Source organism: Poecilia reticulata, linkage group LG13, assembly GCF_000633615.1.
Source record: "Poecilia reticulata strain Guanapo linkage group LG13, Guppy_female_1.0+MT, whole genome shotgun sequence".
Taxonomy (NCBI): Eukaryota; Metazoa; Chordata; class Actinopteri; order Cyprinodontiformes; family Poeciliidae; genus Poecilia; species Poecilia reticulata.
In genome coordinates, this window is record NC_024343.1 from 15975773 (window position 1) to 16002985 (window position 27213).

Sequence of the window (27213 nt, forward strand, 5' to 3'; positions counted from 1 at the left end):
CTTGAGTCTCTGTTATTTCCCCCTCAGCTTGAGTCTCTGTTATTTCCCTCTCACCTTGAGTCTCTGCTATTTCTCCCTCACTTTCAGTCTCTGTTATTTCCCTCTCACTTTGAGCTTCATCCTTTGCTTCTTGTTGGTTGTCCGGATGAATTTTATACTGATTTGCAGGCAATTCGACAGCATTTTCCTCAAGCTGGGTTGTTATGGTTTCTGTCTCTTCAGCAGAATATGTGTCTTCTTGAGAAATGTCATCTTTTAATGTTGCTTTTGTTTCACCAGACTCTAAAGCAGAGGAGTCCACTTGAAGAGTCAAATGTAGAAGGCTCTGAACTTGTTCTGATTCTTCTGAGCCAACAGTTTCCTGCTCTTCAAATGCACCATCCTTATATTCCTGATCCTTCCACAGGGCGGAAGATTGTTCCTCCTCGCTTACATCTGAAGTATCGTCGGCTGGCAAATCCGAGTCCACCTGAATCAAGCTCAGGTGTAGTAGGTTATCATCTACTTCACTATCTAGTCCGATAATTTGACTAGGTTCAGCTTCGGTAAGCTCATGATCTTTGTCTATCCCACTCTGTTCATCTGCTTCAGATGTCTGTTCTGCATGTTGTAGTTTAGTTTCTTCAGCTGAGTGGCGTTGTTCTTCTTCAGTTTTGGATTCGCTTGGTTTTTCTCTAAGAAACAACAACAAAATGGAAACATTTTTAGAAATATTACAGATTAAAGCAATGCTTAGAATTTATTAAATGCATCTTTCAAACTCAGCTGCAACCTGTGTATGTTCTCTGCTGCTTTTAGTCTCAAGTAGTTCTGTTCCGCCATTTCCTCTCGGCCATGACAAAGAAAATCTTCTTTTTTTGTTCTTCTTGTCTCACTTAAATGTTTTAGGTCATCAAACAAATTTTGATATTGGGTAAAGACAACCTGAGTAAATACTAAATAAAATTTTCTACTTGGGTGGGGGGGGGGAGTCTATCCAATCAAACCCTACCCTATGTGAAAAGGTGGCCACATGCGTGACTCTCTTGTTAAATCATGAGTTAAAACCATATTTTTTGGTTTAATTTCACAAGCCACATTTACTAAGTAGTAAATCACTAATCAAGAAATCACCTGAGTAGAACTGGGCCAAAAAAAAAAAAAAATGACACATCATGGCCTGTTCTAAAAAAACATCAAGAAAACAAAGCAGTCAATAAGACCACTGTTTCCCAAACGTGGTTTATTATGGGGGCACTGCAGAAGCTCATTATTTCTCCATAAACTGCTTAAGTCTGGTTTGTTGAAGCAGACACACTTCACAAGCAGAGTGCTTTGAGTTCCAAGGATTTTGGACAAAATAATAATAAAAAAAAAGATAGGTGCAGTGTTTCTGTACATATTTCACATCATAAATTCTAATTGGATGATCAAATCAGCTGAATTTGCTGGAAATGCATCAGGATTTCTCTGAAATCTTAATATGCATAATTGTATTACACTAGTATGAGTTGGATTGATTTTGTTCTATTTCAGTATAAAGGGATAATAACAGAACCTATTTGTCTTCAAAAGCACCTTGAGACAACAGTGGTTGTAAATTGGCCCTATACTAACTCACTTAGTTGAGTTGAAAGGTCGATATAAAAGATGTAATAAATGACAAACTGAGTAAGGTTTTTATTGATGAAAATGTAAACTCCAATGTAATTTCATCAGAGCACATTTCTATCTTTTCCCTCATGCTCTTCCTCTCACTCTCCTCTTGATCGTGCTTGCTGCACTTAAAGTGACACTCACTTGGAAACGTCGGCCTCCTCTGTTGCTGTTTCCATTTCAGGACTAAAAGTCTGGAAAAAAAATAATTAAAAAAAAAACAATAAACTAACATAGACTCAGTTTAGTTAGACATGTTAAGAACTGTAACTTCAAAAAGTGTGTACCTCTGTACTCTTGAAAGCATGGTTATTGTAGAACCTGTCTTCCAGCTTGGCAGCCCATTCAGAAGGGTCCGCCCCACTTTCTGTGAGGAAAGAAGGAAACACCAGTGACAGAAATTTTCCTTATTAAATGAAATCTGAAGTTTTAATAAAGTACTGTTATTTTATTTTCTTCTCTTCAGTTACCTTCTCTTTCTTTCAGAAGTTTGTCAAAATACTGCGCTGCATATGCAGGGATGTTGTCCGGCTGGTCCCGGAGAACCTCTCGGGTCAGTCCCTCTAAGAGGGCCCCAAATCCCCGAGGTACCCTCAGGTGAGTGTTGGAAAAAGGCACTGACATTTTCCTGAACTACGTGCCTGATTCCAAGCTATAATAACAGCAAGAGGTTTCCGGCTTTTCGCAAGTGAAATGTCACCACTAATTTACCATCTTTAGTTAACGGACTTTCTAAATACTGCTTACGTTCGTAATTAAATTTCGCTGTTGAATCAGTTAACTGTTTAAATGTAAACCATCTTTCTGAAAACTCCGTTCTAATGCAGCGGTTTGTGGTAACACCTGTTACCTGGAAGCGTTATAAATCGACCTTTACCGAAACGTTTATAGTTTGCTAGCGCCACCACTACTGCTGTGGCTTGTTGATATCTGTTACCTAGCAACGGTTCCAAGTACGGAGACAAATAAGGGTCATGAAAGACGCAACACATTCCAGCATAGTTCAATTAAAAAAAATCTTTATTTTAGACATAACATGATAACACAGGAAATACCCTGAAATACCTATAAACATTTTTGTATTTTTTAATAGACTTAGGAATAAAAATAAATGATACATTCATAAAAACATTTATTTAAATAAATGTGTATTAAAAAAATCAAATAATACTAAAGCGTATATTACAAAAAATTACTTTCACAGTTGTATAAGATGAACATAACATAGCTTTTTATGAAAAATTGATTATTGATTATCCCCATTTTCTTTTTTTTTACTGAAAAAGAGAAAATTAGTAATGTAAAATTTTAAACAATAGGTTACTACAGTAATCCTGGATTTATTCAAAGAACATCAAAACATAACTAAGCTGCTCATAAGGGAGGATCACATCTAGGCAAAAACAAGTTGCTTTCTGAATGTTTTCAAGTTTTCTTCTACAAAATCATCATGTACTTCATTTTGATTAACATTTTTTTTTAATCACAGTTTGCTTAATTAGAGGCTTTCAAGTTTGAAAAAGTAAATACATCTTATCATAAATATTGTGAACTTTTACTACGCATAAAACACTGCATTAACGATGTGCTATACATGTGGATTTCATCTGCTGGAACATTTAATGTATTTATATCTATATTCTATTTACAGTCAGTTAGTTTTTCTTGCAGTTATTCAGTTACCAGATCAGCACAATTTTGTTTAAAGAAACCTTGATTATTTTTACAATCCTGATTTTTTAAAATTATTTGCTCAATTTCTTTATTCAAGTAGTTTTATTTTAAGCTCTATAAATAGGTTTCTCTGTTTTGTTTTTTTGCACAAGGCTAACAAGAACATTTACAACATCTTAACCAGAGAAGATGCATTCTCCATCCTCCCTTTACAGTAAACCTGCACAATAAGCCTCTACTGGGTGCTGAAATAGCTGTGTGTAGGCTAATGCATCCCTGGCATAGAGGTTATGTGAACAAAATGCTGCTTCTACAAAATCCCAAGAAAAGACAACTTCAGAATTCATGTGGATTGGCACAAACATATTTATTATGTTGTGAGTATTTTAGGGGCTTAATGCAAGATTATTTTTTATGTAACATTTTAAAGCTCCAAATCAGCAAAAAAGGGATTTGGTCTATCAACAATTTGTTCACGGATTATCTTTTAATTGAAACAATTTTTCTCAAGTCAAATGATTTGTCCCTTTAAAATGATCCATTTGAAGATAAAAAGAATGCATTAAAACTTAACTGTATCAACTATACACTTAATGCATGTTGTCCATATGCAGGCCTGCTGTTGTCAGAGTGAAAAGGACCAGCAAATCAAGAAAGCACCTGTGCTTTGTTGTCCATGATTTCTCTCTATTTGCATTTTAGCACCTTTCCATTTTAAGAAGCACTTAATGGAACAGACCTTGAAAAAAAGCATTAACAGGAGTATTTACATAACGGTTTACAAAGTTTAAATGTAAGTTTCTGAAATGTGATTGGAACATTTTACCGAGGTGTACGGTGGATGCTTCCTGGACCACACGGTCCAGTGAAAGACAGGCTGAAGTGCTTGTGGTCAGGCGTATGTGATAACCGCATACTCAGAGTTGGTGCTCATCTTGCGGCTGACCTCTCTGGGCTGGGGAACGTGCAGTCTGTCAGCTGAACGCGAGGCCTGCAGGTGGCATCTTGGTTCATCTCCCCGCCACTGCAGATGAACCGGAAAAAGAAAAAAAACAAAAACCTTTGTTTCACAATTAAGTACTGAATCTCTACTAAAAATCCCGCAAATACACACTAAATTAAACGATATATTTAAAAATCACAACCGCTTAATAAAGACAATCTACAAGTTTCATTGACTGAAAAGATTACAGACCTCTGTTTTACAATGAAAAAAAAAAAAGAAATTAACCGTGAAAAAACAATTGAAAAACAGACAAATACTCTACATGAGGTGAAAAATATGTGAAATAAAAAAACTGCAATAACTTGAAATCATATCGTTCAGTTGATACTTTGTTAGAAGATTCAGTTGTTTTTTGTTGGAAGTCGATAAGCTTACCGCATATTGACTTTAAGATACCCACTCTAAGTCAAACTGAAAGTCCACAGGCCTCTTCGGGTGAACCCAAATTGCTCTAGGTTTGGCTAGGCAAACCTTTTTCTTATCACTTGTCATATTGTCAAAAAGGTCTTGCTGATTTCCATCCATGCTTGGATTAATGTAGCTTAACAACTGATGTAAATTTCTGAGCAATTTGTACTGCCAACTAAAAATGCACAATTCTAAAATGCATAAATATTTGGAAAAAAACAAACTAAGACACAAACTAAAACATTCCTTCTGAAATGTCTTGCATGCGGTAAGGTAGATAAAAAAAGCATGAATATCTGTCAAATTCTCTTATGATTCTTGTAGCTAATGACACATCTAAAGTCGCAATAAAACAGCTAATATAACAGCACTTCAGCACTAGATAGCAGGAAGTAAGCATGTTTTTGCAAAAGCCTAATTATCATATAGAGATTATATTTAAAAAAGAAATAAAAAAGCAACAAAAAAAACACTACAGGTTTTTTGGTAAACCCTCCTGTGCAATAAAGACGGAGATGGAATGACAGGTGAATTGGTAGGTTTGGGCTTGTCTTGCTTTGTCTCTCACCTCTCCTGTTCCTAAGTAGCCAACTTTAGTGAGCTCGGGTGTACTGACCCCTCGGACGGTGATCATTATGTCCGCATATGGAACCTCTGTGTCCCCCTCATTATCTGGGTCAAACAGAACAACGGATTTTACTTGTAAATATCAGCCAACATACAGACTACAATTCAGGTGGTTCTGCGTGTTTGTCTTACCGGGCGGCGGAATTCGTAAGGTTATTTTCTCACTTTGTGTCGATAGCGTTCCTGGATGGAGAAGATGGCAAGCGTTAGCTGAAGAGCTCTTTCTGTATGCTCTTTATTTATCTGATATTTTTTGGTGTTTTACCTTTTACCGGTAGGAGGACAGCATTTGGGGACTGAGATGAGCTGGAAAAATTAAAAATAATGCTGATTTGTAAAATTTAAATCACAGATTTCACCGTTAATTGTGAACAAATATGAGCTTAGACGGCTCACCTTGATTTGGACACAACCGGCTGCCCTGGAATGAGAGGCATTGCTGTCAGACTACATTCAAATCTGTGCATTTTTCTTGCTATTCATCTCGGATTTACACTTATTTTTTGCAATAGAATACTACATTGTAATCACCTCTACCCTTCCAGATCGGCTTGTTGCGATACACGCACAAGAAGACGGCCAAAGCTGCAAGAACCATGGCCACTGTGACGGTTACCGCTGCCAAAACCTTCATTACATTAAACTGTCCTGTTGTCATAAAAACAGATGTATTAAAATTTATTAAACATAAAAACTTTTTTTTTAAATATCATTTAGAATGTTTTTGTTTTCCATACTGCCTCACCTCTGTTTGAAGTCCCCAATTCAGTAGGAAGCGATGCTAAGATAATTAAGATCATTGTGTTAATACATAAAGATGAATCAAAAACTGTTCAAATAATTGTTTGAATATTTTGTATCAGACATTAGAAAGGCTTCTCACCATTTTCAAGAAGAATGTTTGGGCTACTTGTCCAGTTTGGGACAGTGTCTTGAGCTACAAATTCGAGAGAAAGGGTGATTCAGTGCTTGCTTTGTTACACAACTTGTCTTATATATTTATATAGAGTGTTGCATACCTTGAAGTCGAAGGAAAACAGTGTGAACTGTTGTTTTTGTGAGCTTAGGGTCGTCTGTGTCTTCTGTGTAGCAACAGTAGTTCTTCTCTGTATCTTGAGTAGAAATGTTTGACAGGCAGATGGACACGGTGCAAAAGATGCCATTACTTTTAGTTGTGTTACAAGGAGCGATATCAGACTCTGTCCTCCAGGAGCCACGGACGAATTCAGATGAGCAGTTATAGGTGCAGCTCAGCATGAGACTTTGCCCCTGTCTTACCATCTTGTAATCGGTGGGTGCCTTTGCAATTTCAGAAATCACACTTCCTGCAACGAGAGGATAATTTAGTTACATTGGAGAAAGAGAAGTTATGTTAGCACAAAGATGAAACATTAGGAATAATTGTTTTACCTTTTAGAACCGAAAGGAAGAGTATAATCAAGTAGAGTAAGACCTGCATTGCAGCTCCTTGTTTCTTATTTCTTTGTTCCTTATATTCAAACATAAAGTACCCTGTGTTCTTGCAGCCTGCTGTTGGTTGCACCTGCACATACCCACATATATGTTTCTCCTCTTGAGTTCGGGTACAGGAAGTGGTGTTCAAAAGGATTCAGGGGTGTGCAAAAATAATGCACAACTTTCCATACATCGCATCTGGCTTCCTGTCAGAAAAGTGCTGTTAAGAAACAAATAGGGTAAACGCATCATGGAACACAATTATACAGTACTGATTTTTTTAAAATGTTTTTTTTCTTTTTTTTTTTTACTGAAGATAAAGTTTTTCATTCGTGGAGTAATACTATGTTCATGCAGTTGACACCGAGCTTTCTAAAGGCCACACAGCACATGCTAATGCAGGAAGGCTGAGGGTGTCGTTTGCTTTTGTAGCTTTCTGTCTGCTGTAGTCAACTTTTAATGCTTCTCTATATTTGAATTATGGATTTTTCAATTATTTTCCTGGGAAAACAAAAGTGTACCTTGTTTGCATCCATTTATTCCATGCAAATAAATGACTTTGACATATTCTGTCTTAAATCTCCCTGCTTACAGTGAATGACAGCTCATGCGTAACATAAATAATTTGCTGTGATCCACGATAACAGAAACAACTAGGCTAGTGTTTGCACTTGCTCATGCATAATGAAAGTCACAGATACAGTTACAGAACCTAATTGCACATCACTGTCAGCTTGAGTCACCACCTGGGAATCACATTTCGTGCTCATTTCACTTTCAGGCAAACAGGCCTCTCACTTTTTTTGTCTTGGCTCTAAACATTTATCCGTGTAGGATTAGACCAAAAATGCTGTGCTCTGGAGATGGAGAAAACCTGTAAAATGCTCTTGTACACAGGATTAGACATCCAGATATGATGTGTTTGGCGAGGGCTATGTATTTGCTGTGTGTTTTAGCTCCTGGGGGTTTTCTGCTGCTCATGCAACCTGGAGCTGCTTCAGGTAAGAAAAACAATCTTCATGCTTTTATTATTTCCTAAAGTACATTTATCAACATAATGACCAATTTCTACATTCTCCCTATTTTGGTGTGAGAAGTCCCAGAGGGGAGTGCAGAGCTTATTCTCAGTGAGGAAGTATATGTTGGTGTGTGTCCAGAAGGAAAGTACTTCAACCAGCAGCTTTGTTTGGATTGTCCTTCTGGTCACTTGTAAGTCGTCAGGCATATTTGAAACTATAGGACTGTGTTTTATTTATTTATTTTTACGTGGGATAGAAGAAATTAATAATTGATGATGTTTCGCCTACTTCATTTCTGCTCTATAGCTGCCCTGGAAATGTATCTGCACCTAATCGATGTCCAGCAGGAACATTCAACCTCTACACAGGGAAAATCAGCATCGACGACTGCAAGGTAAAACACTCTTTTACAAGCCTCTGATTGATTAGGCCCAAATGTATGATTTACATTCAAATTGCCCTTTCACAACTATTTTACTTGTTATAACACTGAATTAAAAATAATCAAGGAGAAACGTTTTCCAAGCATTTTGACACCGAAATGTTGTAGTTACAGCTTGCAGTGCTTTCAAATATTCGGATGCTCCTTCAACTTCCCAAATTTTTGTTACTTTACAATCACAAATAACTAGCTCCTGTAGTGGCAACAAAAGGCGGTTATGCCAAGCTTGAACTCAGAAAGCTGAATATAAATACAAATCTTTCTACATTTATTTAAATACGTATCGCCTAAAGTCATATTTGTATATATTAAGTGCCTTTATGTGAGCTCACTGCTGTTTGCTGTGTGTTGCAGCCTTGTATTCCAGGCCTGATCAGTTCAGAGGACAGAGTGGATTGCCGGCTGTGTCCTGCAGGCTTTTCATGTGACGTCACCAATGGAACACTTTATTTATGCCCAGCAGGACAACATTCACCCGAAGGGGTCCTACAGTGTCTGACCTGCCCTTTTGATTCTGTTTGCAAGTTTGGGCTTCCTTATAAGGTCACCATCAACTATTAAAGACATGAAAAGAATTGAAAACGCTTTTACAGCTTGCTGCACAAAAAGAAAATTTACTTGTATTTTTTTTACGGTTTTTATGTGCTCACAGTGTGCACCTGGAAAGGAGCCCGACGTGGATCACACTGAATGTATTGACTGTTTCCCGGGTTTTTACTCCACTGTTTGTACGGCTCTGTGTCTACAGTGTCCCGCAGGTAGTGCTTCCAGAAAATATTACTTCTCTTCAGCTGTTGCGTCTGTTCTATTTGATAGTTGAATGTCATAAATGTGTGCCAGAATACCAAAGATTGTGCCTTATGGCTGCTGTAGGAAATTACTGTCCAGACAGTGGGATGTCGCAGCCGCTCCCCTGTCCTGCTGGTTGGACCTCCACACCTGGACAGACTTCCTGCCGTAGGTGTAATGATACATCCTTGCTGTGTGGGGGCGCTGTGGCTCCCCGCTGGAGCCAGTCTGTGCACAGATCTGGTCAAGCCAACACCTGTAGACCGGGAACCTACAAACCTGTAAAGGAAGATGGAGATTGTATTGCCTGTCCAAAAGGTTAGTGTTAAATATTGCTTTAATATTTTAGTAGGTTTTTTTTTTTTTTTTTGCTCCCAGAAAGAAACCAAATATGAGTCGTTTATCTCGTTGTTAGGTCATTATTGTGTGGGAGGTGTGGCTTTACCCTGTCCTGCAGGGAGTTATGGTCCTAAAGAAGGTCTGCAGAGACTGAAAGACTGTGCAATCTGCCCTGGCGGTACATCAAGCTCTCTAAATGTTTTCAAGTCCAAAGATTTGCACAGAATCTGTGGGCTTTCTAATTGCAGTTCCTCAAGCCGAAGGAACTAAGTGTTTTCCATCTTTATAAGTATCATCTTACCATACAGGCTGTGTCCTTTACAAAATGTTCTTCTAATCTATAAATACTTTTCTCAAGGGTTTTACTGTCTGGAAGGGAGCTCACAGAGACCCACCTCCCAGTTCATGTGCCCACAGGGCTATTACTGTGAAGAGGGCACCGCCACCCCTCATGGGTCACCTTGTCCTGCTGGTACATCAGGGGAACAACTGGGTCAGACAAGTAGGGCAGCCTGTAAAAGATGCAAAGAGGGACGCTTCTGTCCCGCAGGTTAGTCTTTGTTCTGATAAAACTCACTTCACTGGAGCAACAGATACTGAAATACAAATAAAACATGTCCCAGAAAGTAAATGTTTCTCACTTGAAGAAAGAAAAGCACACACACACACATGCATGCACACACGCACACACAGGTAGTTAAACGTATCACCAACAGACATTGTGAACAGAGTTCATTTTTTAAAATGCCCTGTACTTATGAAAGACTTCCTCAAAGTTCAGTGAGATTTTTCCAAACGTTTCATGCTTCGTGTTTGACCTTAAACAGGGTCTTCAGGTCCAGGTTTGCCTTGTGCTAGAGGAAGGTTCTGTCCAGCTGGCACAGTGGAGGAAGTGACTTGTCCATCAGGCACCTTCACCCCTCACCAAGGAGCTATAAGTGAGTTTTCTACATGGGCAGTTTCAGACAGAAGTGCAGATGCCATAAGCATGTCATGTTGATTTTGGACTTTATTTAAACTGTGGTTCTTCACAGTGTTGAAGTTATGCACACAGGCTCAAATATTTTTCATATAGATCTCATTTAATTGAGTACCGTATTTTCCGCACTATATGGCGCACCGGATTATAAGGCGCACCTTAAATAAATGGCCTATTTTAAAACTTTCTTCATTATAAGGCGCACCGCACAGACGCTTCAGTTTGGGTTGCCAGTTTGTTCCGTACTCTATTATTACACATCCACATTTGTAAAGAAGTGGTCACCGAGTACTTTATATAGTAGTCTGCCCCAGTCATTGTTTCACTCACGATGTTGGTGTTGCGATATTGTGCCCAACTGCTTTCTGGGTAACACAGACCAACCGACACGCTGCCTCTGCAGTCTCTGTCTCTCTTCCCCACCCCTCTGCCCCCTGGCTTTAAATGTATTATCAAACTTTATTAACAAACCAGCGTTCTGACAACTATCCCAGCATGCACCGCACACTTCTTCTTCTACAGGGGAAAATGAAGTCGGTGGCTGCTTACCGTAGTTGCTAGACCTGTTGTAGCTCAATATTGGTCCATATATAAGGCGCACCGGATTATAAGGCGCACTGTCGGCTTTTGAGGAAATTGAAGGTTTTTAGGTGCGCCTTATAGTGCGGAAAATACGGTAGTATGCTCTTTGAAGCTATCAATAAGATTGTGGCATTATTCTGGTTTGATATTTAACCACTATTATTAGGGAGTTTTTTATGTTAAAACCTTTCATTTCAGGGATGGTTAACAATTAAGAGCTGAGGTCAGGGTCTTTCAGCAGACCTGGAAGACCTGCTGAAAGGTCATTCGGGTTGGTTTGGGACAGCTGGTTTGTTCCAAAACCAATCTTAATAAGTGTTTTGGATCAAAATATCATTTGTTTCAACTCTTTCAGACTCTGACCTCAATATTGTTGACAGTCTGTGGACCATTTTAAAATGAGACTAACTACAATATTTAACCAAATTGATGGAGATTTTATGATAGTTGGACAACAGCTGTGGTAATGGTACATCCTGTGGGGGTGTATGAAAAGATTTGTTAATAATTGTTCTGAACAACAATAGAACATTTTCCCCTAGAATAAAAACAGTTCACATAAAATAATTAAAAACTCATAATTAATGAGGTATCCAAGCACAATAGGATATGTAAACACCAACCAGAATTGTTTATATATACATATACTCATTTTTGTTGGAAATTACATAAACAAATCACATGTTGGCAAACCTTTTACTGCAAATGAAAAACGTCTTCCACTGTTGTTTGGTTTTTAGATGTCTATATTTTGCTTACATTTAATTTAATTCCATCTTTGATTTCATTTTCTACAGTTTTGCAAACAATAATTCAATATTTTTATGCTAGTCCAATCTTTTCATGAGGTGAAAGGCTCACCGATTGCATAAATTACTCAGTTGCTAAAGGTTCCCCTGAGAAACCACAATATCTAGATGGAAAACCGCAATGGACAGATGCCAAAGAGGGCAAAAAGTAACAAACTGATTAAGAAGAAAAAAGCTAATGAGAAAAAACTCACAACTTATCATAACAAAGGAGGTTTATGTAACAGACCTAGATTGACTTCAGTATTCTAACTTTTCCTTCCAGGTGTGAAGGATTGTCTTAAATGTCCACCTGGTTTCTACTGTCCAAAGGGGACCAGCGACCCGATGCCCTGTCCAGCAGGGTCCTTCAACCCCTTAGAGGGGCAGGATGAGGTGGCTGATTGCAGAGAATGCTACCCGGGGAAGGCCTGCACACAGATAGCGCTAAAGGCTCCAGATGTAGACTGCATGCCTGGGTAAGCAACCTGTTCAGAAACACGAAAATATTTCATCAAGAATGCTTCCGTATACTTCTGGTTTTGTTACTTTAAGTATGATGAGAGAGCAGTTCTAAGGGATTTGTCTGCATAGGTTCGTGTGTCCTCCTGGCTCATCAAAACCCAACGCACCAGCCAACGCCTGCCCTCCGGGAGCGTTTAGCAATCGCATCAACCTTACTGACCGCTCACAGTGTCAGCTGTGCCCAGCACAATACGCCTGTCTGAGAGGTTACTTTTTCATGTTCAGCATCTTCTTTAAAAGGATTTGCATAAGGAAAAACAAGATCTGTTTTTATGCCTTACATAGATTGGTGACATCTCATTCTAATTTACAGTGTGTTACAAAGTATTCATGTCGCTTGAAATGTTCCACTTTTGTTACAAATGTCAATATATTTTCTTTTGATTTGATACACAAGTTTAATTATTGTAAAGCGTAAGACACAGGATGTAAACATTTTACCCATAAAAGTCGTGGCATTCATTAAAGAGTACAGCCACTTTAATTCTGGTTACTCCTAAATAAAATCTATCAAGGCCAATTTCAGAAGTTAACTAATTACGAAAATAAGAAAAAAACCTGTACCACCTGTAGGTAATTTGATTTCAGCATAAATTGAGTTGTTTAACAAAAAACTCAGATGTTTGTCAGAGAACATTAGAAAATAACTAATATTATGGAGAACAATCCAAATGGAAATCTTTGGTAAGATCTGTTTGAATTGACCATAAGCCTATCAGTAAATGGGCAAACAATTTTGAGTCTAATTTTGAAAAGTTGGCAGAAATTTGCAAAAAGACTTTCAGTTTTGTTTGCAGGATTTTTCTGAAACATTTTAAAAACTAGATATTGCATCCTTCTTCACAGATGTACATTATTTTGTGTTTAAAAATATAACATTGAAATTCAATAAATTATATAGAATTTCGTAGTTGTAATGTTACAAAATCTGAGAAAGTTTGAGAGGGTTTGAGGCACTGCAAACGCATCAACAGCAATACTTGAAGATTTAAGAATGGATTATTTATCTTTTCTGCATAACATCAAATTTTTCTTATTGTATTGGTGACTCTTATTTTTTCACTTCTGCTGTTTCAGGAACAGGTGGTATTCAAAGGCCGCCACTTCTTTGTTTCGCTGGACATTATTGTCCCCCTGGAACGATGTTTCCGACGCAGTACAAGTGTCCAGTGGGGACATGGAGCAGTCAAAGCGGACTGGAGGCTGAAGCAGAGTGCCAGCCGTGCCCTCGAGGTTGGTACTGCCTGGCTGGGTCTGCAGCGCCATCAGGCCGATGCAACTCTGGACACTACTGTCCTGAAGGTAAAGATGTACAAGTTGAAGGCACGGGAAGAAAAGTATTTAATTTTTTTTTTTTATTTCTGTCTGACTCTGAAAGTTTTTAAGATTGTATGCAAATGACAAACTTGCAAATTGTCGTTTAAATATCTTTACAACACACTGCAAACGTTTCACTCGTGCTGTAGTCATGAGTCACTCATTCGGATGTAATTATGGGGATGTTGCTTTCTCAGGGACGGCATATGGCACCCAGCACCCTTGCCTTGCAGGCACCTACAGCATCCAAATGGGCAACAGATACAGGGAGGACTGCTTGATTTGTCCCGAAGGGTCATTCTGTCAGCTGGGCACCTCCAAACCCTCACCTTGCCCTCCGTGCGTAAACAGAACCTCTGAAATAAGATGTGTGCTTTTTTGATAAGAGAATAAAGCAGGTGCAAAAACTGTGATTCAGTAACTGTGTCTGCTCTGTCACTCTCAGCTCCTCATTTCGCCGCCTGAAAGGAGGTCGAAGGCTGGAGGACTGCTCCCCTTGCCCTGCTGGCTATTTTTGTCCCTACTCGGCCACTATCAACCCGAGAGTCTGCGGAGCTGGCAGCTACTCTGTAAGACCCCATTAAACACAAGCCAGTGTGACTGGGCAACTGACGGCACCAGTGGAAACCAGCGCTGGTGTAGTCCCATCACTCTGGAAACGGTTTTGATTGTCCTATTTTTAGATTACATTTACCACCCACATGCATTCGCCTTATATTACTCACCTACTGTGTACATCTGTAAATGCCAGCAGGAGGTGTAGTATAGTGCTTTTGATACATCGTCTTTTTTCTTTTGTTTCCTCCCAATTTGAGGCCTTCTTAACGTTCCAGCATTTTTCAGAGTCAAATATTTCTTTTTCGCAAGTTGCCAGTGTGCGTTTCGCCGTCTCCCACCTCCATACCGGTTGATATCTTTAACTTCAACTCCCTGAATGTTTCTTCTCATTCTCTTGTGTGTAGGATGAGGGCTATGTGGAGTGCTCTCCGTGCCTACAGGGGCATTACTGCAGTAACGAGACCACCAGCGAGGAGGCCATGCTGAGTGTCATGGTGTGCCCACCTGGTTTCCTCTGCTCTCAGGGTTTGGCCAGAGACCCACAGAGATCAGCCACACTGTGCCCTCGAGGTTTTTACTGTCCCGGAGGAGGCATTGTGAGTCCTGGAGTAGGGAAGCGGATGACTGTAGCGAATATAAATAAAAGCACACCGCATCTTGAATTAATCTGCCTGCAAATTTAAACACACAGGACCCAAACCCCATTCCATGCCCCAACGGGACATACAGTTCGTCTCCTGGTCTGCGTGACGTGTCTCAGTGTGTCCAGTGTCCCGAGGGGAAGTATTGTTACACCCAGCAGCCTCAGGAGCAGCCTATCACCAGGCCTGTAAGAAAAGAACTGAATTTAAGATGAAACGCCTTATTCACTTTACAAGCTACCACACGGACGAGGGCAAATTTGTTGGCTTTACTGGCAAAGGCGTGTGAAACAAAAATATATATATATTTGATTACATGATCTCATGCAGAATTGAAAAATCCATTAAAAAATTTATTCCAAGACTGGGTGGGAAGAATTAAAAGTGAAGAAAAAAATATTAACAGTCACCAATGGTACATCTGCTGGTAAACCAAACAATCCCTTTCAAGTAAAACATAAGCTTCTACACTCCTCTAATTAGTATTCACTGATATATAAAAGTGACACAGTGGCCCATTTCCCTTAACAGATGGAGTAAAACAAGAAAACAGGTGTTTTGTGTAGAGGATGGTAAGAGACATAAAGAAAAACTTCTTATCTGCTGGAAAAGTACAGCAAAAAGAGGAGTCCTTGGGTCACTGATTCTGCCATTTCCAAGGCTGTAGAGTTATGTAAAAAGATGTGTAGGGTGAGCAGAAGAGAAGAAAGATCTAGAGAGGATCCAGTACTCTAGACAGTTTAGAGCTGTGATGCTCAAACTTTTCGCCACACTGGGAAAAAACATTTACGGAGAAAGTCCATTTTTGTGACTTCTTTTTATCTTGATCTAAAAGTACAATATTTTAATGAAACAAAGTTGTCTGATAGGGGATCTGTAGGTCATTTGCCTCACAAAAAAAGCTCTGAAATTTTGTAGTTTGCATCTTTCCAGAATTGTGGTAGTGGGCCAGACAGAATCCTTCTAGTGGCTGCAAACAGTGTCCACCCTTTTCTAAACCCATGATTTATGGAGACTGAGCATAGAGGAATAGTGAAAGACACCCTAATTTTAATCAGCAAGTGCACATAAATTAAGTTTGGTTGGGAATTTTTTTCAGTGTGGAGTTATACCACTATGACAAAATATGTATTTTTTTTTTGCTTAAAGTTGCAATAGGTAACCTTTATACAAATATGTGTTTGTTTATTTCTTTTTTAAATTTTTTTTAACATATTTGTTACAACTATTAGTATGTCCTGACTCAGGACAGTAGAATATTAGATAGATGTGAAAAAGATCAGGCTTCTCTGGCTCCCTCCAGTGGTCCCACTGCTATCTGCAGAAATGCCCTGCTCTTCATCAGAAACAACCAATCAAAGCCAGGAGGAGGGACTTAGCACTCACGCTCTTGCATGCGCTGCCCCATAGTTCATTCTCCATGTTTTAATGGTGGAGAAACAAGCTTACTTTACAGGAAAACATTTTTTCCAGCCATTTTTCTAGCCTGCGCATACACCACAGGTTCCACTGTGGGAGAATCGAATTTTCAAGGTTTACTCACAATTCCCTAGTAGTGCATCTTTAAGGTTTTTTGTACATTTTTTTTTTTTACCAGCAATGCCAGTAAATCAGTTAAGGTTTATAGTGACTTGTGCATGTATAAGGTTTTTCAAATCTTTATTTGTATTTCACTGTGAATGTTTTGTGTGTATTCTCATACTAAAGACAGAGCCATGTCCTGATGGGCACTATTGCCCCCCAGGGACCGGCCACCCCTACACGTACCCCTGTCAGGTTGGCAAGTTCAGGAACAACACGCATGGTCACACTGGAGAAGTCTGCATTTCATGTCCATCCAGGCATTTCTGCAGCCAACTGGGAATGGATCTGCCTTTACTCTGCCCTCAGGTGGGACCTGAAGGGATCCACAATAGTTGAACGTGTTGGCCTAAATATGTTGTAATTTTCCAATTAACTGAAACAATGCTGTTTCTGACGCATCAAAACTCATAATTCAAAACAATTCGTATCTTTTGGTATGTTTTTCCTCAATGGAGGTTGCCATTTTTTCACCTGCGCTATACATGCTGGGTTGATGACGCGTTTCAGCCTGTTCTGTAATGGAATCTACACAGGAAGGCTAACTTTACCCGAGTTGTTGTTTATCATGTTGCTTTTGACTGGTGTAAATTTAGACAATGCCACACTGTGTCGCTGTTGACTGTAATTCAAAAAATAAAATAATGAGGCGAGTTTGCGTCGCTTCCCACATGGAAACCCCCATGGTGGAAAACAACCAAACACAACTTCTGAAATACCCACACTTGAGTCTCAATATTTCTCTCCAGAAGACTTTTGATCATGTGTACGAGCAAAACTTGGTTGTTATTTTTGCAAGCTAAAACCAAATGCCGTGCCGACAAAGCAACTAAACCCCCTTGCCAGCTAGTGAGCGAAAGACGTTGGGAGAGACATCAGAGACTGGCAATACTGGAAGCTCTATTTTAATGATAACAGCTTTTACTGCAGCTCTTATCGGTACTAAATGTGAAACCAGGAACCCGACAGCGCACCGAAAACTGAATCCTAAACAGATTTTACTGGACCGGACACAAAGCTACTTACCAGATCACACAGTCCGACCAGAGATATGTGTCATTTGTTTCATTTATGAAGCTTGCGTAATCGGACCAAGTGTACGTCATTTACCGAGGATGCATTGCACCATAAACAAATGTATAACAACTTAACAGCCTACAGTATTATTATTGTATTCTTTTTACATCTAAAATAAATATTTCTCAAATAAAGTCTATTGTTAGAACTAATCATGGATCCCTTTAAAACAAATTCACTCGTTTCTCTTTAAAGACAGAAATAGCAGATTCCTAAATTGCTCTCAGATTACATAAAAACGCAATCGACATGATATGTCATCTCATCCATTACTCATTTCAGGGGTCTTACTGTCCAGACGGCACCTCCACTCCTAAGCCTTGTCCCGAGGGAACCTACAGCTCGCACTCTGCTCTCAGTGAGCTCTCACAGTGTGCCCCTTGTGGCGGTGGACAGTATTGCAGCGGTGTCGGACTGACAAAGCCTTCTGGAAGCTGCAAAGAACGTTTCTACTGCAGAGTGGGAGCTAAATCTGCAGTACGATTCTGTTATTGCTGTGAAAGAAGCAGCAGTGCCTAAATATTTTACTCCACATATATTAGGAAATCTTTTTTTATCCAGAGTCACTTTCAGAGCCAGTGGATTTTTGCTTCTTTTCACATGGGGTGCTCTGTTTATTTATGTCCAGACTCCAGCCGATGGACCAACAGGAGGTTTATGTCCCCCTGGAGGCTACTGTCCTCTGGCTTCAACCTCTCCCATCCCCTGTCCGTCTGGCACTTTCAGCAACAGCTCTGGCCTCAGCAGCCCTGAGGAGTGTGTTAGCTGTCCGCCTGGGTAATTCAACTCAAACTAAATCGCCATTTTTGAGAGCAAATACATTATTTCCATGTACAACCACATTCTCACTCTCCCTATCTCAGTTTTTATTGTTTAGGCTCCAACAATACCTCACCGTCAGGACTTTGTTTTCCTGGTTTCTACTGTACTGGGGGATCTTCATCACCAATTCAGAATGAAGTAGAAGAAGGCTTTTATTCCTTGGTAGGAGCAGCCAGGCCGGAGCCATGTCCTATAGGCACTTTTCAGCCGGTAGGAAGTAATAAATACATTAAATCTGATGGTGCCAATCTTAAGTTGCGACGCTTATTTTACCTAAAAATACAAAAACAACTTCCCAGCGTCGAGGTGCAGGTTCATGTGTGGCATGTCAGGGAGGCAGGCTGTGCAATCGAACAGGCTTGTCCCAGCCACCAGTCTGTCCCACAGGACACTACTGTCCTCCTGGGTCCTCTACTGCACGGCCCTGTCCTTCGGTCAGTATCTTCATGTTTTTTTCTCTTTGTGACGTTTCTGTCTCACTGCTTCGATGTTGCTACAAAAATATAATTTTTTTTTTTACGAATTCCTTGTTTACCTGATAATTACAAATGCTACTGTGTGAATGAGTAGAGATGAGAACCCTTAATGCTCAAAACAGTCTCGGCTCACTTAGAGCGTTAAGAAATCTGATCAGCATCAAACTTCCTACACTTTTGCTGCCTCTGCACGGCTGTTTTCTCATGAAATGACTAGTTTTTTTGGGCAATCTAAAATGTACCATTGCGTTCATCAACTATATCAATAACGCTGACATTCTGAATGCAGTTTATGCAAATGATGGTGAATAATTCATTTTTTCCAGGGCACTTACTCTGACCAGCTAAGTGGTGAGGATGTGAAGCATTGTCGACCATGTGAAGCAGGTTCATTCTGCAGCAGAGCCGGCCTCTCCAAACCTCAGGGTCTCTGTGACCCGGGTCACTACTGCACTTCTGGAGCCACCACAAGCTCCCCTGTAGGTTCTGGTAAAACATCCAAAACAATTCGGATGTGCGCTTTTAAATCGAATCGTATGCGTCGACTTGGAAAAGTATTTCATGACAGAAATTCATGTCTGCGAAGACATCAGAGGTTTCACTGAGGACATTTGTGAACAAACAGCATCATCAAGACTTTTTTGATTTAAAGCAGAGTTAAATTAAGAACCAGTATGTAAAGCTTTAAGTTATTCTTTAAATTCTTTCCAAATTTTGTAATGTTATGGGGTAACTACAAATACATCCACATATGGCTCTCTATTTAAGATGGCAGGAGGAATCGGTCAAGGAAGCAGCACCTATGTTTGCTCTAGAAGAACTGCACAGATCGTGTCTCTGGAAGAATAATTTCTGAACATGACTGTTGAGTGAAACCACATAAAAACACTGTTTGTGGTTTTTTACAAAAAATATAGCAGACACAAATCAAGCCATAAAAAAGTGGTTCAGATGGTTTAATCCAAAGTATCACAAGGCATGAATTCACTTGCTTCACTTATTTAAACCAAATCTTGAAAACCATCTATTGTCTTTCTCCCTTTTTACAAATACATGCTACACTGTGTAGAAAATGCTTCAAACGTTTTGGTGTCTTGAGTTGTACCTGCTCTTTCCTTCTTGTGGGTAAAAATGTTTGACAAGCAGTCTGCCAGGTGCTTGTTTGTGCTTATAAATCAGTTTTTGCTCGAGTCGGGCAATTTGTCAGCATGGTGCCACGTATGAGCGGGGGAGGGACCTGAGGAAGGGAGAAACAGGATAATTAAAGAGGGAGAAATGTCCTGATTTTGTTTTTTTTTTTTTAATGAATTAAGCTGCACACGACTTTCACGTTTAAACGCACTTTTACGCAGTTATTTTCATGTCAATAGCGCGAATACAAACCCAGAGGAATATTTTGTTCCTTTCTATTTGGTAAATAAATAACTGCAGATCTTCATTTGGAAAAGCCGTTGATGGTGCGTAGGAAATGAGTGACAGGCACCAGCCTCGACTGCCCACATGTCTTACTTTAAAGAACATTCGAGATGAAGCCAACGTCATGTTTTTGACGTCCAAGAATATTTATCTAAACAAAATGTTTAGTTTGACACCCTGAGGACACCTAGTGCTCTCCATTCTTTTTTGCTGCAAATTAGGAGAGAAATTAACATTATTTAAGAAGTAGACTGATATTTGATTTAATTCCTACAGGCAGCTGTTGCTACCGGTGACGTGTGTCCTGCAGGATACTTCTGTCTGCGGGGGACAAAGTTCCCACAGCAGCATCCCTGTCCTGTAGGGACCTGGAGTATCTCAGCGGGAGGCCAGAACCTGTCCTCCTGTTGGGCCTGCCCACCCGGAGTCTACTGCAACAACACTGGACTCAGTCAGCCGTCAGGATTATGCGACACAGGTGTTTCTTTGTCGATCAGTGATGCGTCCAATTCCCAAAAAAATTACAATGTTTTGAAAATGAAAGATGCATCAACCACGCTGAATTATTTTGATCAGTTTAGTTATAATTTCTGGTGTAATGTTGCTTTATCTAATTTATAGGTTATTACTGTTCAGGAGGAGCAAAGTTTTCAAAGCCATCTGATGGTTTAACGGGGGACATTTGTCCAGCTGGACACTATTGTCCCCTAGGGTCAGCTTTTCCAATCCCTTGCCCTGATGGGACTTACTCAAACAGTACAGGTATAACACATTCCTGAAAAAGCAGCTTACTGGGTGGGTATCAGAGATGTGCACAAAAACGTACATCTCTTTGTCTTCTTGACTAAAGGGTCAGAAATGTGTGATGAGTGTCCATCGGGGACGTACTGTCTGTCTGGAGAGGGCGTCCAGCCATGTCCAGTGGGTCACTACTGTCTTGGTGGGGGGGTGGAAGGCATCTTGCCTTGCCCGCCTGGCACATACAGCCCTCGGTTTGGTCTTCGTCGGGTAGAGCAGTGCCTCGTTTGTCCAGCAGGTGGGAGTGTTGTGGCATCATTTTTAGCACTCATTGGTATTCTGCACATAAGAACTGCTGCTGAAATGGATTTTAATTTATTAAGCTGTAATTTATTTACTGGATGGATTGAAACTAATTGATAAAAATTAAAGGCAATAATTCACAGTTTAATTGTATTTAATGAACTAAATGAGAAATATATTATGATGTGATGAAGGCTTTGCTACGAACACTTTTCATGCATTACAGCAACTTCAATGGTTTCTGCAGGTTTCTTTTGTGACGACTGGGGTCTGTTTGAACCTACTGGACTCTGTCAGTCTGGGTACTACTGCATAGCAGGTACAATGCATGCCTCAAAAAATATTCAACCACAATCTGATGGGATTGTGTAGTGGAATTTCATGGTAAATGGAAATAATAAATACAAATCTGGAAAGCGTGGCCTGCATTAATTTTAGTTCCCTGTTTACTCATCTGTTTTTACAAAACAGCTAAAGCTCAGTTCTACTGGATGGACAGAGTGATTTTGATCGTGAATTTCCCACCTAGAATCCCAACATAATATAATTAAACCTTTGGTTACAAAATGTGAATCGCCTCAGCAGTATGACAGCATACCTAGATGCTCACTATTATTTATTACTCAAACTAAAAGGCCTGTTGCTGTACAAACACTGTTATGACAAAGTGAAACCACTGAGTACACCTCACTGAAATGCTCGTCTTTGCAAGGTGTGAACTTTGAGAATCCCGATGGGAACTTCAGCACGGGAATCGGAGGAGCATGTCCGCAGGGAAGCTATTGTCCTGAGGGCACCAGTCTTCCTCTGCCCTGTCCACCTGGCACTTACTCTGACAGGTTTCATTGACCTACATAGTAAAATTAATACATTTTTTTTACCGACTTTAGATAGTTTACACTGACGGTCTTGACATTTCCTCTGCTTGCAGACTTTATCTGACAGAAGCCTCTGGCTGCAGTCCATGTCCAGCAGGTCAATACTGTGGCACCACAGGACTCACTCATCCATCTGGTCTGTGTCAGGCAGGAACCTATTGTCCAGGTGGAGACACAGCAAGCACAGGTAGGAAGTAGGAATACTGATGTATCTGAGTTTTTTTTTATTATGTCTCCTTGTCTGATCAGTGAGGAAGAAAGAAGGTGTCTTTCTCACCTTTGAGCTTGGAAACATGACGGATTAAAATCATACTTTTTGGATTAAATGAATCTTTAGAATAGAAATATCTTAAATGACCATCATTTAGGGGAGAAACACGCGAAACTCAAATGTGTGAGTGTGAACAAGTGATTACAATCTTGAAACTTTAAGCAGATTCATCACATTAAAGGCTCGAAGCAGTGATCATTTCAGCATCCTTCCATCACGTCTAATTTAATTTTCCTCTTCAGGCTCTGAAGGAGGACTTTGTCCATCAAGTCATTATTGCCCTGAGGGGAGCTTCAGCCCAGTGGCCTGCCCAGCTGGAACCTACAGCAACCTCACAGGTCAGGCGGCGTGTTCGCGCTGCCCGGCAGGATATTACTGCCCGGAAAAGACCGACAACTTCTCCAAGTTCCCCTGTCCCCCTGGGTTCTACTGTCCTGATGGTACTGTCATCCAAAAGGCTTATCAGTCATATACATCTTGAGAAGTGGCCAGAATAGCAGGCGGAGATATTTTTAGCACTTCTGTATGGTGTTTGCTTCAGTAAACCTCCCTCCTCAGCTTTGCTGCTTTGTAAATATCTGAATGAAATTAATGTTTGTTTTATTTTTTTTATTTTTTTTGCTAAATGTAAAGGAACTAAGCATGCCACCCAGTTTCCTTGTCCTCGTGGATACTACAACCCAGAGCCCATGACTCAGAGTCTGGACAGCTGCCTGCCTTGTCCTCCAGGACACTACTGTGAGAAGGAGCGGCTGACCAAAGTGTCTGGAAAATGCAAGGCTGGTGAGTAATGGTGTCTTTGTTCATTTCTTCCGAGCTCACAGTCACGCAGCCTAGTTTCCCAGTGTCAGGACTTTGTCCTCTGCGCCAGCGTGTTTTGGCTTCAGGGCCGGGCCAACCTGTCCGAAGCAGCCTTTAAGACTTTGAAGAAGACAACAAAGGCTGCGCATGAAGCATGAAACACCGCAACCCAACAGAGGCAGCGTCTCAGCTGCAACAAAAGCTTTTGAATAATTTTCGACGTATCATTTATTCATGCACAAAGATGCACAGGAGAATGGCCCTATCCTCAGTCATATATTACCCACATCTCTAAGGTTGGAGCTTGAAGTACGCCTGTCTGGTTTATTAAGTCGTCTCCTTTCTCAGCAGTGACTCATCCTTCCCACCTTGCCCTGTGCTGCTTCCGTTACTGCAACATTGGATTTCATGTTTTAACCCACGCTGAGAAAGTCGTCACATGACGCCTGATTTGTGTCGTTTTGTGCTTTTTGTTCCTCTCAGGTTGGTTCTGTGTGTCCGCAGCGTGGAACTCGCAGCCCTTTGACCTTGATAATTACACAAATGCCAACTGCCTGTGCCCAGCTACATCCACAGGGGGGCGCTGTCAAGTTGGCTTTTACTGTCCTCTGGGCAGCTCTGAGCCTGTACCCTGTCCTCCGGGAACCTTCTGCAATAAATCAGGTATTTAGATTCTAAAAACCATAACAGCTTTTAATTTTTGTGGGGACCGGCTGTTTTCTAATACATTTCTGTCTCTATATGCTTTGAAAAAGTATTCCTACCGCTTCAAATCTTTTCACATCTTGTCATTTTGTAGTCTCAGATTTTAGGGCATTTTATTGGAGTAAAAAGATTGGGATCTCTGTCCTACTGAAAAGTGAACTATCACTCTACTCTCAAGGCTTTCGCAGCCTGTTAAAGGTTTCTTTTCAGTGTTTGATGATTTTTTTAGCTTTGTTGATCTTCCCATCATCATAAAGCATCCTTCTACACCATGATGCCACCACCATTGGTAATCGTAGGGATGGTATTTGCAGAGCGACTATTAGACATGGCGTGTTACTTTCCTCCCTCCCTGATCCTCTACCTTCTGTTGAGTGTCTAACCAATTTCCTGACTATCTAATATTCTGTTAAATCTTGCTTATGTTGTATGTTTTTATGACTGAAAGTGGACCTAAAACCTCTTACTACCTGACAAAAAACATTTTGTAAAAGGGAGTATTAATCTCAATGGTGGTTTTCTGGCTACTTGAAGGTGAGAATAATAGTTTAAAATAAAATAAACTTTTTTGTGAAGTGCACAAATGTCATGTAAACAGATTCTTCCACAAGAAAACTTTCGTAGTTTCGGTTGTTCTGAGAGAATCTGAAAACCTACAAGCTACCATGAGCTTCAATAAACTCTCTACTGCACTTTCTCTTTCAGCTGTTGTTAGCATAGAATTTGCTGCACTATTGTATCCTCCTTTGTAAATTACTTTGGATTAAAGCTCGTCAGCTCAGCTCTTTCAAAGTTCTGTGACACCTGGGAGGATTATCTGATTAATGTTGTCTCTGCCGGGTCTGTCAGTAAACCTGATATATTGGTAGGTTTGCAGATGCGGAGTGCAGCAGTTCACTGTAAGATTTTTTTCACCTCTGACGCCATAACACGACAGCTCTATTTATATGGCCAGACTGTCTTTTCTAACTAGTCGATTTGTTTCTCTGGAACTCACAACACACTCACATCGCATTAAAAATCTTGGTTTTAACAGTAAAATGTGAATTCATGACAAATGCAGTAATTATTTCATTGTGCGATACAGTTTTAAATAAATCTAGCTGCAGTGGTACGTCATCTCCTCTTCACCAACACCCTTCTCTCTCTAATTTTGTAAGGAAAATCTTACAGCATTCTTCCTTGTTGTTGGACTCCAGCTGTTCAGCAGTGCAAGACTTCCTTTGTTGTTGTTTTTCATTTCAAAGAGCTTTCCATTGGCGGCAGCTCTGGACCTCAGGCATGCCAGTTTTACACATAGTTCCAACAAAATTGCATCTTAAAGCTTTAACACATTAGCAAACTGCATATCTCCTCTTGCCTGCCTCATGCTTTCTGCTTTAAGCTCTTTGTTTTCATCGAGCAGAACGGCCATTCACACACAAGTTTGTGCATAAAAATCTCTTTCAGAGCTGTAGCTTTTCTGTAACTTCATTTTATTGAAATACTTTTATAAATAGATCAACTATTTTTTTGTAATGTTTTTGTGGAGTTCAAGACATCCATTTTTTTTTTCAGAAGTTGTACTTTACGCCTCTACCTGTGTTGCTTAGGGATATAAGCATAATGTGGAATTCCTTCTTTTTTTTATTCAAGCAAAGTTTTCTGACTTGGCATTGCATGGGTGCCTGAATTTGTTGCTCCGGAACATAAATAAATCAGCTTCAGTGATGCCTTCATGGCTGTGGCGTTAGGCCATGCCCTGTGCACAAATGCATCAACATGCATCATTGATTCTTGAGCAGAGTGCTGATAAGAAGTTTAATGATCCCTCCCCCTCACACTCTGGGCTACAAAACATGCCTCTAAGCAATGGCTTACATTTTGATAGATCAGACTTCTGGATAGTTTCTCACTTCATCTTATTCCAGCTAAAATGAGAAAGTGAGAAAGAGGTGGCAGCAGCGATGAATCTTTGTCATAAGTATTTATTTTACTGGATGGTTTTCACTGATTGAGCATCTTGTTTTTCACCTAGTTAGTTGGTTAACTCATTTTTACATTAAAGACAGCCGGGTAATGATCAGAGATTAGAGATATGCTGACACTAAGATCCAATATGATACTATTTGAAAGTTGATTAAAGTATATGGTTGAAACCCTAATAACCTCAGAAGACAACACTACATTTGAGCAGTATTTCATCATCTACATTGATGTTTTGATCATGCACTTCTTACTCAATCACTGACAATCCAGTTACTGTGGTTTCTGTTTTCCTGACTTGTCCTAATTGGAGTTCCTGTGTTAAAATGCTTCTCCAACAGAGTGCTAACTAGACCCAGAGTTCTTGAACTGTCTTACTTAGGTAATGGTACTCAAGTGGTACTCCTGTAGTTGCACACAGGAAATTGTAAAATCTAGTTTTTACATGTAAATACGGTGATAAATAATGGCCAAAATGAGTTGTAAGCGGTTTTTGTCTTGACACAGAAACTATAAAGAGAGCTTCGCTGTACAAGCAGACAACAACAATGCAAGTATTAGGTTCTGTATTTACCTCTGAAATTAGGATGTGCATCTAGCAATGATGCTAGACTAAACTTAACCAATATCCATTTGCAAATTGCAAATACAGCAGGATGCACTAATTGCTGTGCCCGGTAACAAGCCAACCGCTGCAGTACTGGCTAATAGCAGTGTATTATTTTGTGTGTGTGTTATGTATTTACGCACAAACTGAACATGTTCACATGTATACTTTATATAGTACTGTGTGTGAAAATGATTTAATGACCCAAACACCATCAAATATCTTTAAAAGCATCGTCCTAATTAGGACGAGTTAGGACGAGTGAAAAAGTTTTTAATTTTACCTATTGCATTTTAACCTCAGAGCATCTCCTGTCTAATTTAGGAAATTTAAAACTCTACTTCTGCATAAAACGTGAATGCACAATTAAACCACATCATTCAGAACCTGAAGTCATGGCTGAAGTCATGTTAAGTTACTATTTTAAAGGTGCAGTAGTTAAAAATACGGTTTTTGCCTGTTTCTGAAAGCTGTCTCCCTGGCACGACAGAATAATATGAGTCCGATAATTTGTGAAAAATGTGACTTTATCTGTCTCCTGTCTGTGGCCCTACTGCCATCTGCAGAAATACACACCTCCTGGTCAGAAATAATGTGCATAGTTTTATACTTGCTTCTAATCACGTTTCTCCCTTTACACCTAGGCTTACAGCTACAGTCCTTATTAAACCAAAATCTCTTTTCAGCAAAAACTGTTTGCTAAAGCACCACACTTACTCTAGCAGGCTTAATCTCTTTGTTAATATAACTCCTATTTCAGTTTTGCTATTTTTTTTAAACTAAGTTGTG

At 39.9% G+C, this 27213-nt stretch overlaps 2 protein-coding genes across 2 annotated transcripts in view; one reads left to right on the plus strand and one right to left on the minus strand.

The window, feature by feature from the left end:
• Window positions 1-1639: 1639 nt before the first annotated feature.
• Window positions 1640-2555, minus strand: LOC103474720 (sperm surface protein Sp17). The gene is made up of 3 exons (XM_017308384.1): window positions 2106-2555; window positions 1923-2002; window positions 1640-1829 (listed from the first exon to the last, which is right to left on the minus strand). Exons 1-3 carry the CDS (start codon window positions 2257-2259, stop codon window positions 1776-1778), a joined length of 288 nt encoding a protein of 95 aa, XP_017163873.1. The 5' UTR covers window positions 2260-2555; the 3' UTR covers window positions 1640-1775.
• A 5047-nt stretch (window positions 2556-7602) lies between these two features.
• The window catches only part of LOC103474721 (uncharacterized), a 67719-nt gene continuing 48108 nt past the window's right edge, over window positions 7603-27213 (plus strand). Inside the window, exons 1-31 of the mRNA XM_008425876.2 lie at window positions 7603-7806; window positions 7903-8014; window positions 8131-8218; window positions 8621-8809; window positions 8919-9024; window positions 9140-9373; window positions 9471-9572; window positions 9753-9944; window positions 10222-10332; window positions 12030-12222; window positions 12338-12474; window positions 13346-13570; window positions 13783-13924; window positions 14031-14154; window positions 14548-14739; window positions 14835-14972; window positions 16492-16674; window positions 17725-17919; window positions 18071-18219; window positions 18306-18474; window positions 18564-18698; window positions 19067-19219; window positions 20433-20634; window positions 20778-20918; window positions 21007-21192; window positions 21445-21516; window positions 21910-22036; window positions 22129-22262; window positions 22589-22786; window positions 22980-23129; window positions 23631-23810. Of these exons, the coding sequence (XP_008424098.1) occupies window positions 7719-7806; window positions 7903-8014; window positions 8131-8218; window positions 8621-8809; window positions 8919-9024; window positions 9140-9373; window positions 9471-9572; window positions 9753-9944; window positions 10222-10332; window positions 12030-12222; window positions 12338-12474; window positions 13346-13570; window positions 13783-13924; window positions 14031-14154; window positions 14548-14739; window positions 14835-14972; window positions 16492-16674; window positions 17725-17919; window positions 18071-18219; window positions 18306-18474; window positions 18564-18698; window positions 19067-19219; window positions 20433-20634; window positions 20778-20918; window positions 21007-21192; window positions 21445-21516; window positions 21910-22036; window positions 22129-22262; window positions 22589-22786; window positions 22980-23129; window positions 23631-23810 (4747 nt within the window). The 5' untranslated portion in view covers window positions 7603-7718. The remainder of the gene's footprint in view (window positions 7807-7902; window positions 8015-8130; window positions 8219-8620; window positions 8810-8918; window positions 9025-9139; window positions 9374-9470; window positions 9573-9752; window positions 9945-10221; window positions 10333-12029; window positions 12223-12337; window positions 12475-13345; window positions 13571-13782; window positions 13925-14030; window positions 14155-14547; window positions 14740-14834; window positions 14973-16491; window positions 16675-17724; window positions 17920-18070; window positions 18220-18305; window positions 18475-18563; window positions 18699-19066; window positions 19220-20432; window positions 20635-20777; window positions 20919-21006; window positions 21193-21444; window positions 21517-21909; window positions 22037-22128; window positions 22263-22588; window positions 22787-22979; window positions 23130-23630; window positions 23811-27213) is intronic.

What these genes read in the sequence shown, in the direction of transcription:
- LOC103474720 (XM_017308384.1), bottom strand. Translation starts at nt 2,259, where the DNA reads ATGTCAGTGCCTTTTTCCAACACTCACCTGAGGGTACCTCGGGGATTT. An exon ending in ACTTCTGAAAGAAAGAGAAG is followed by an intron (nt 2,003 to 2,105) that starts GTAACTGAAGAG and finishes CTTTCCTCACAG; the next exon opens with AAAGTGGGGCGGACCCTTCT. An exon ending in ATGCTTTCAAGAGTACAGAG is followed by an intron (nt 1,830 to 1,922) that starts GTACACACTTTT and finishes TTTTTTTTCCAG; the next exon opens with ACTTTTAGTCCTGAAATGGA.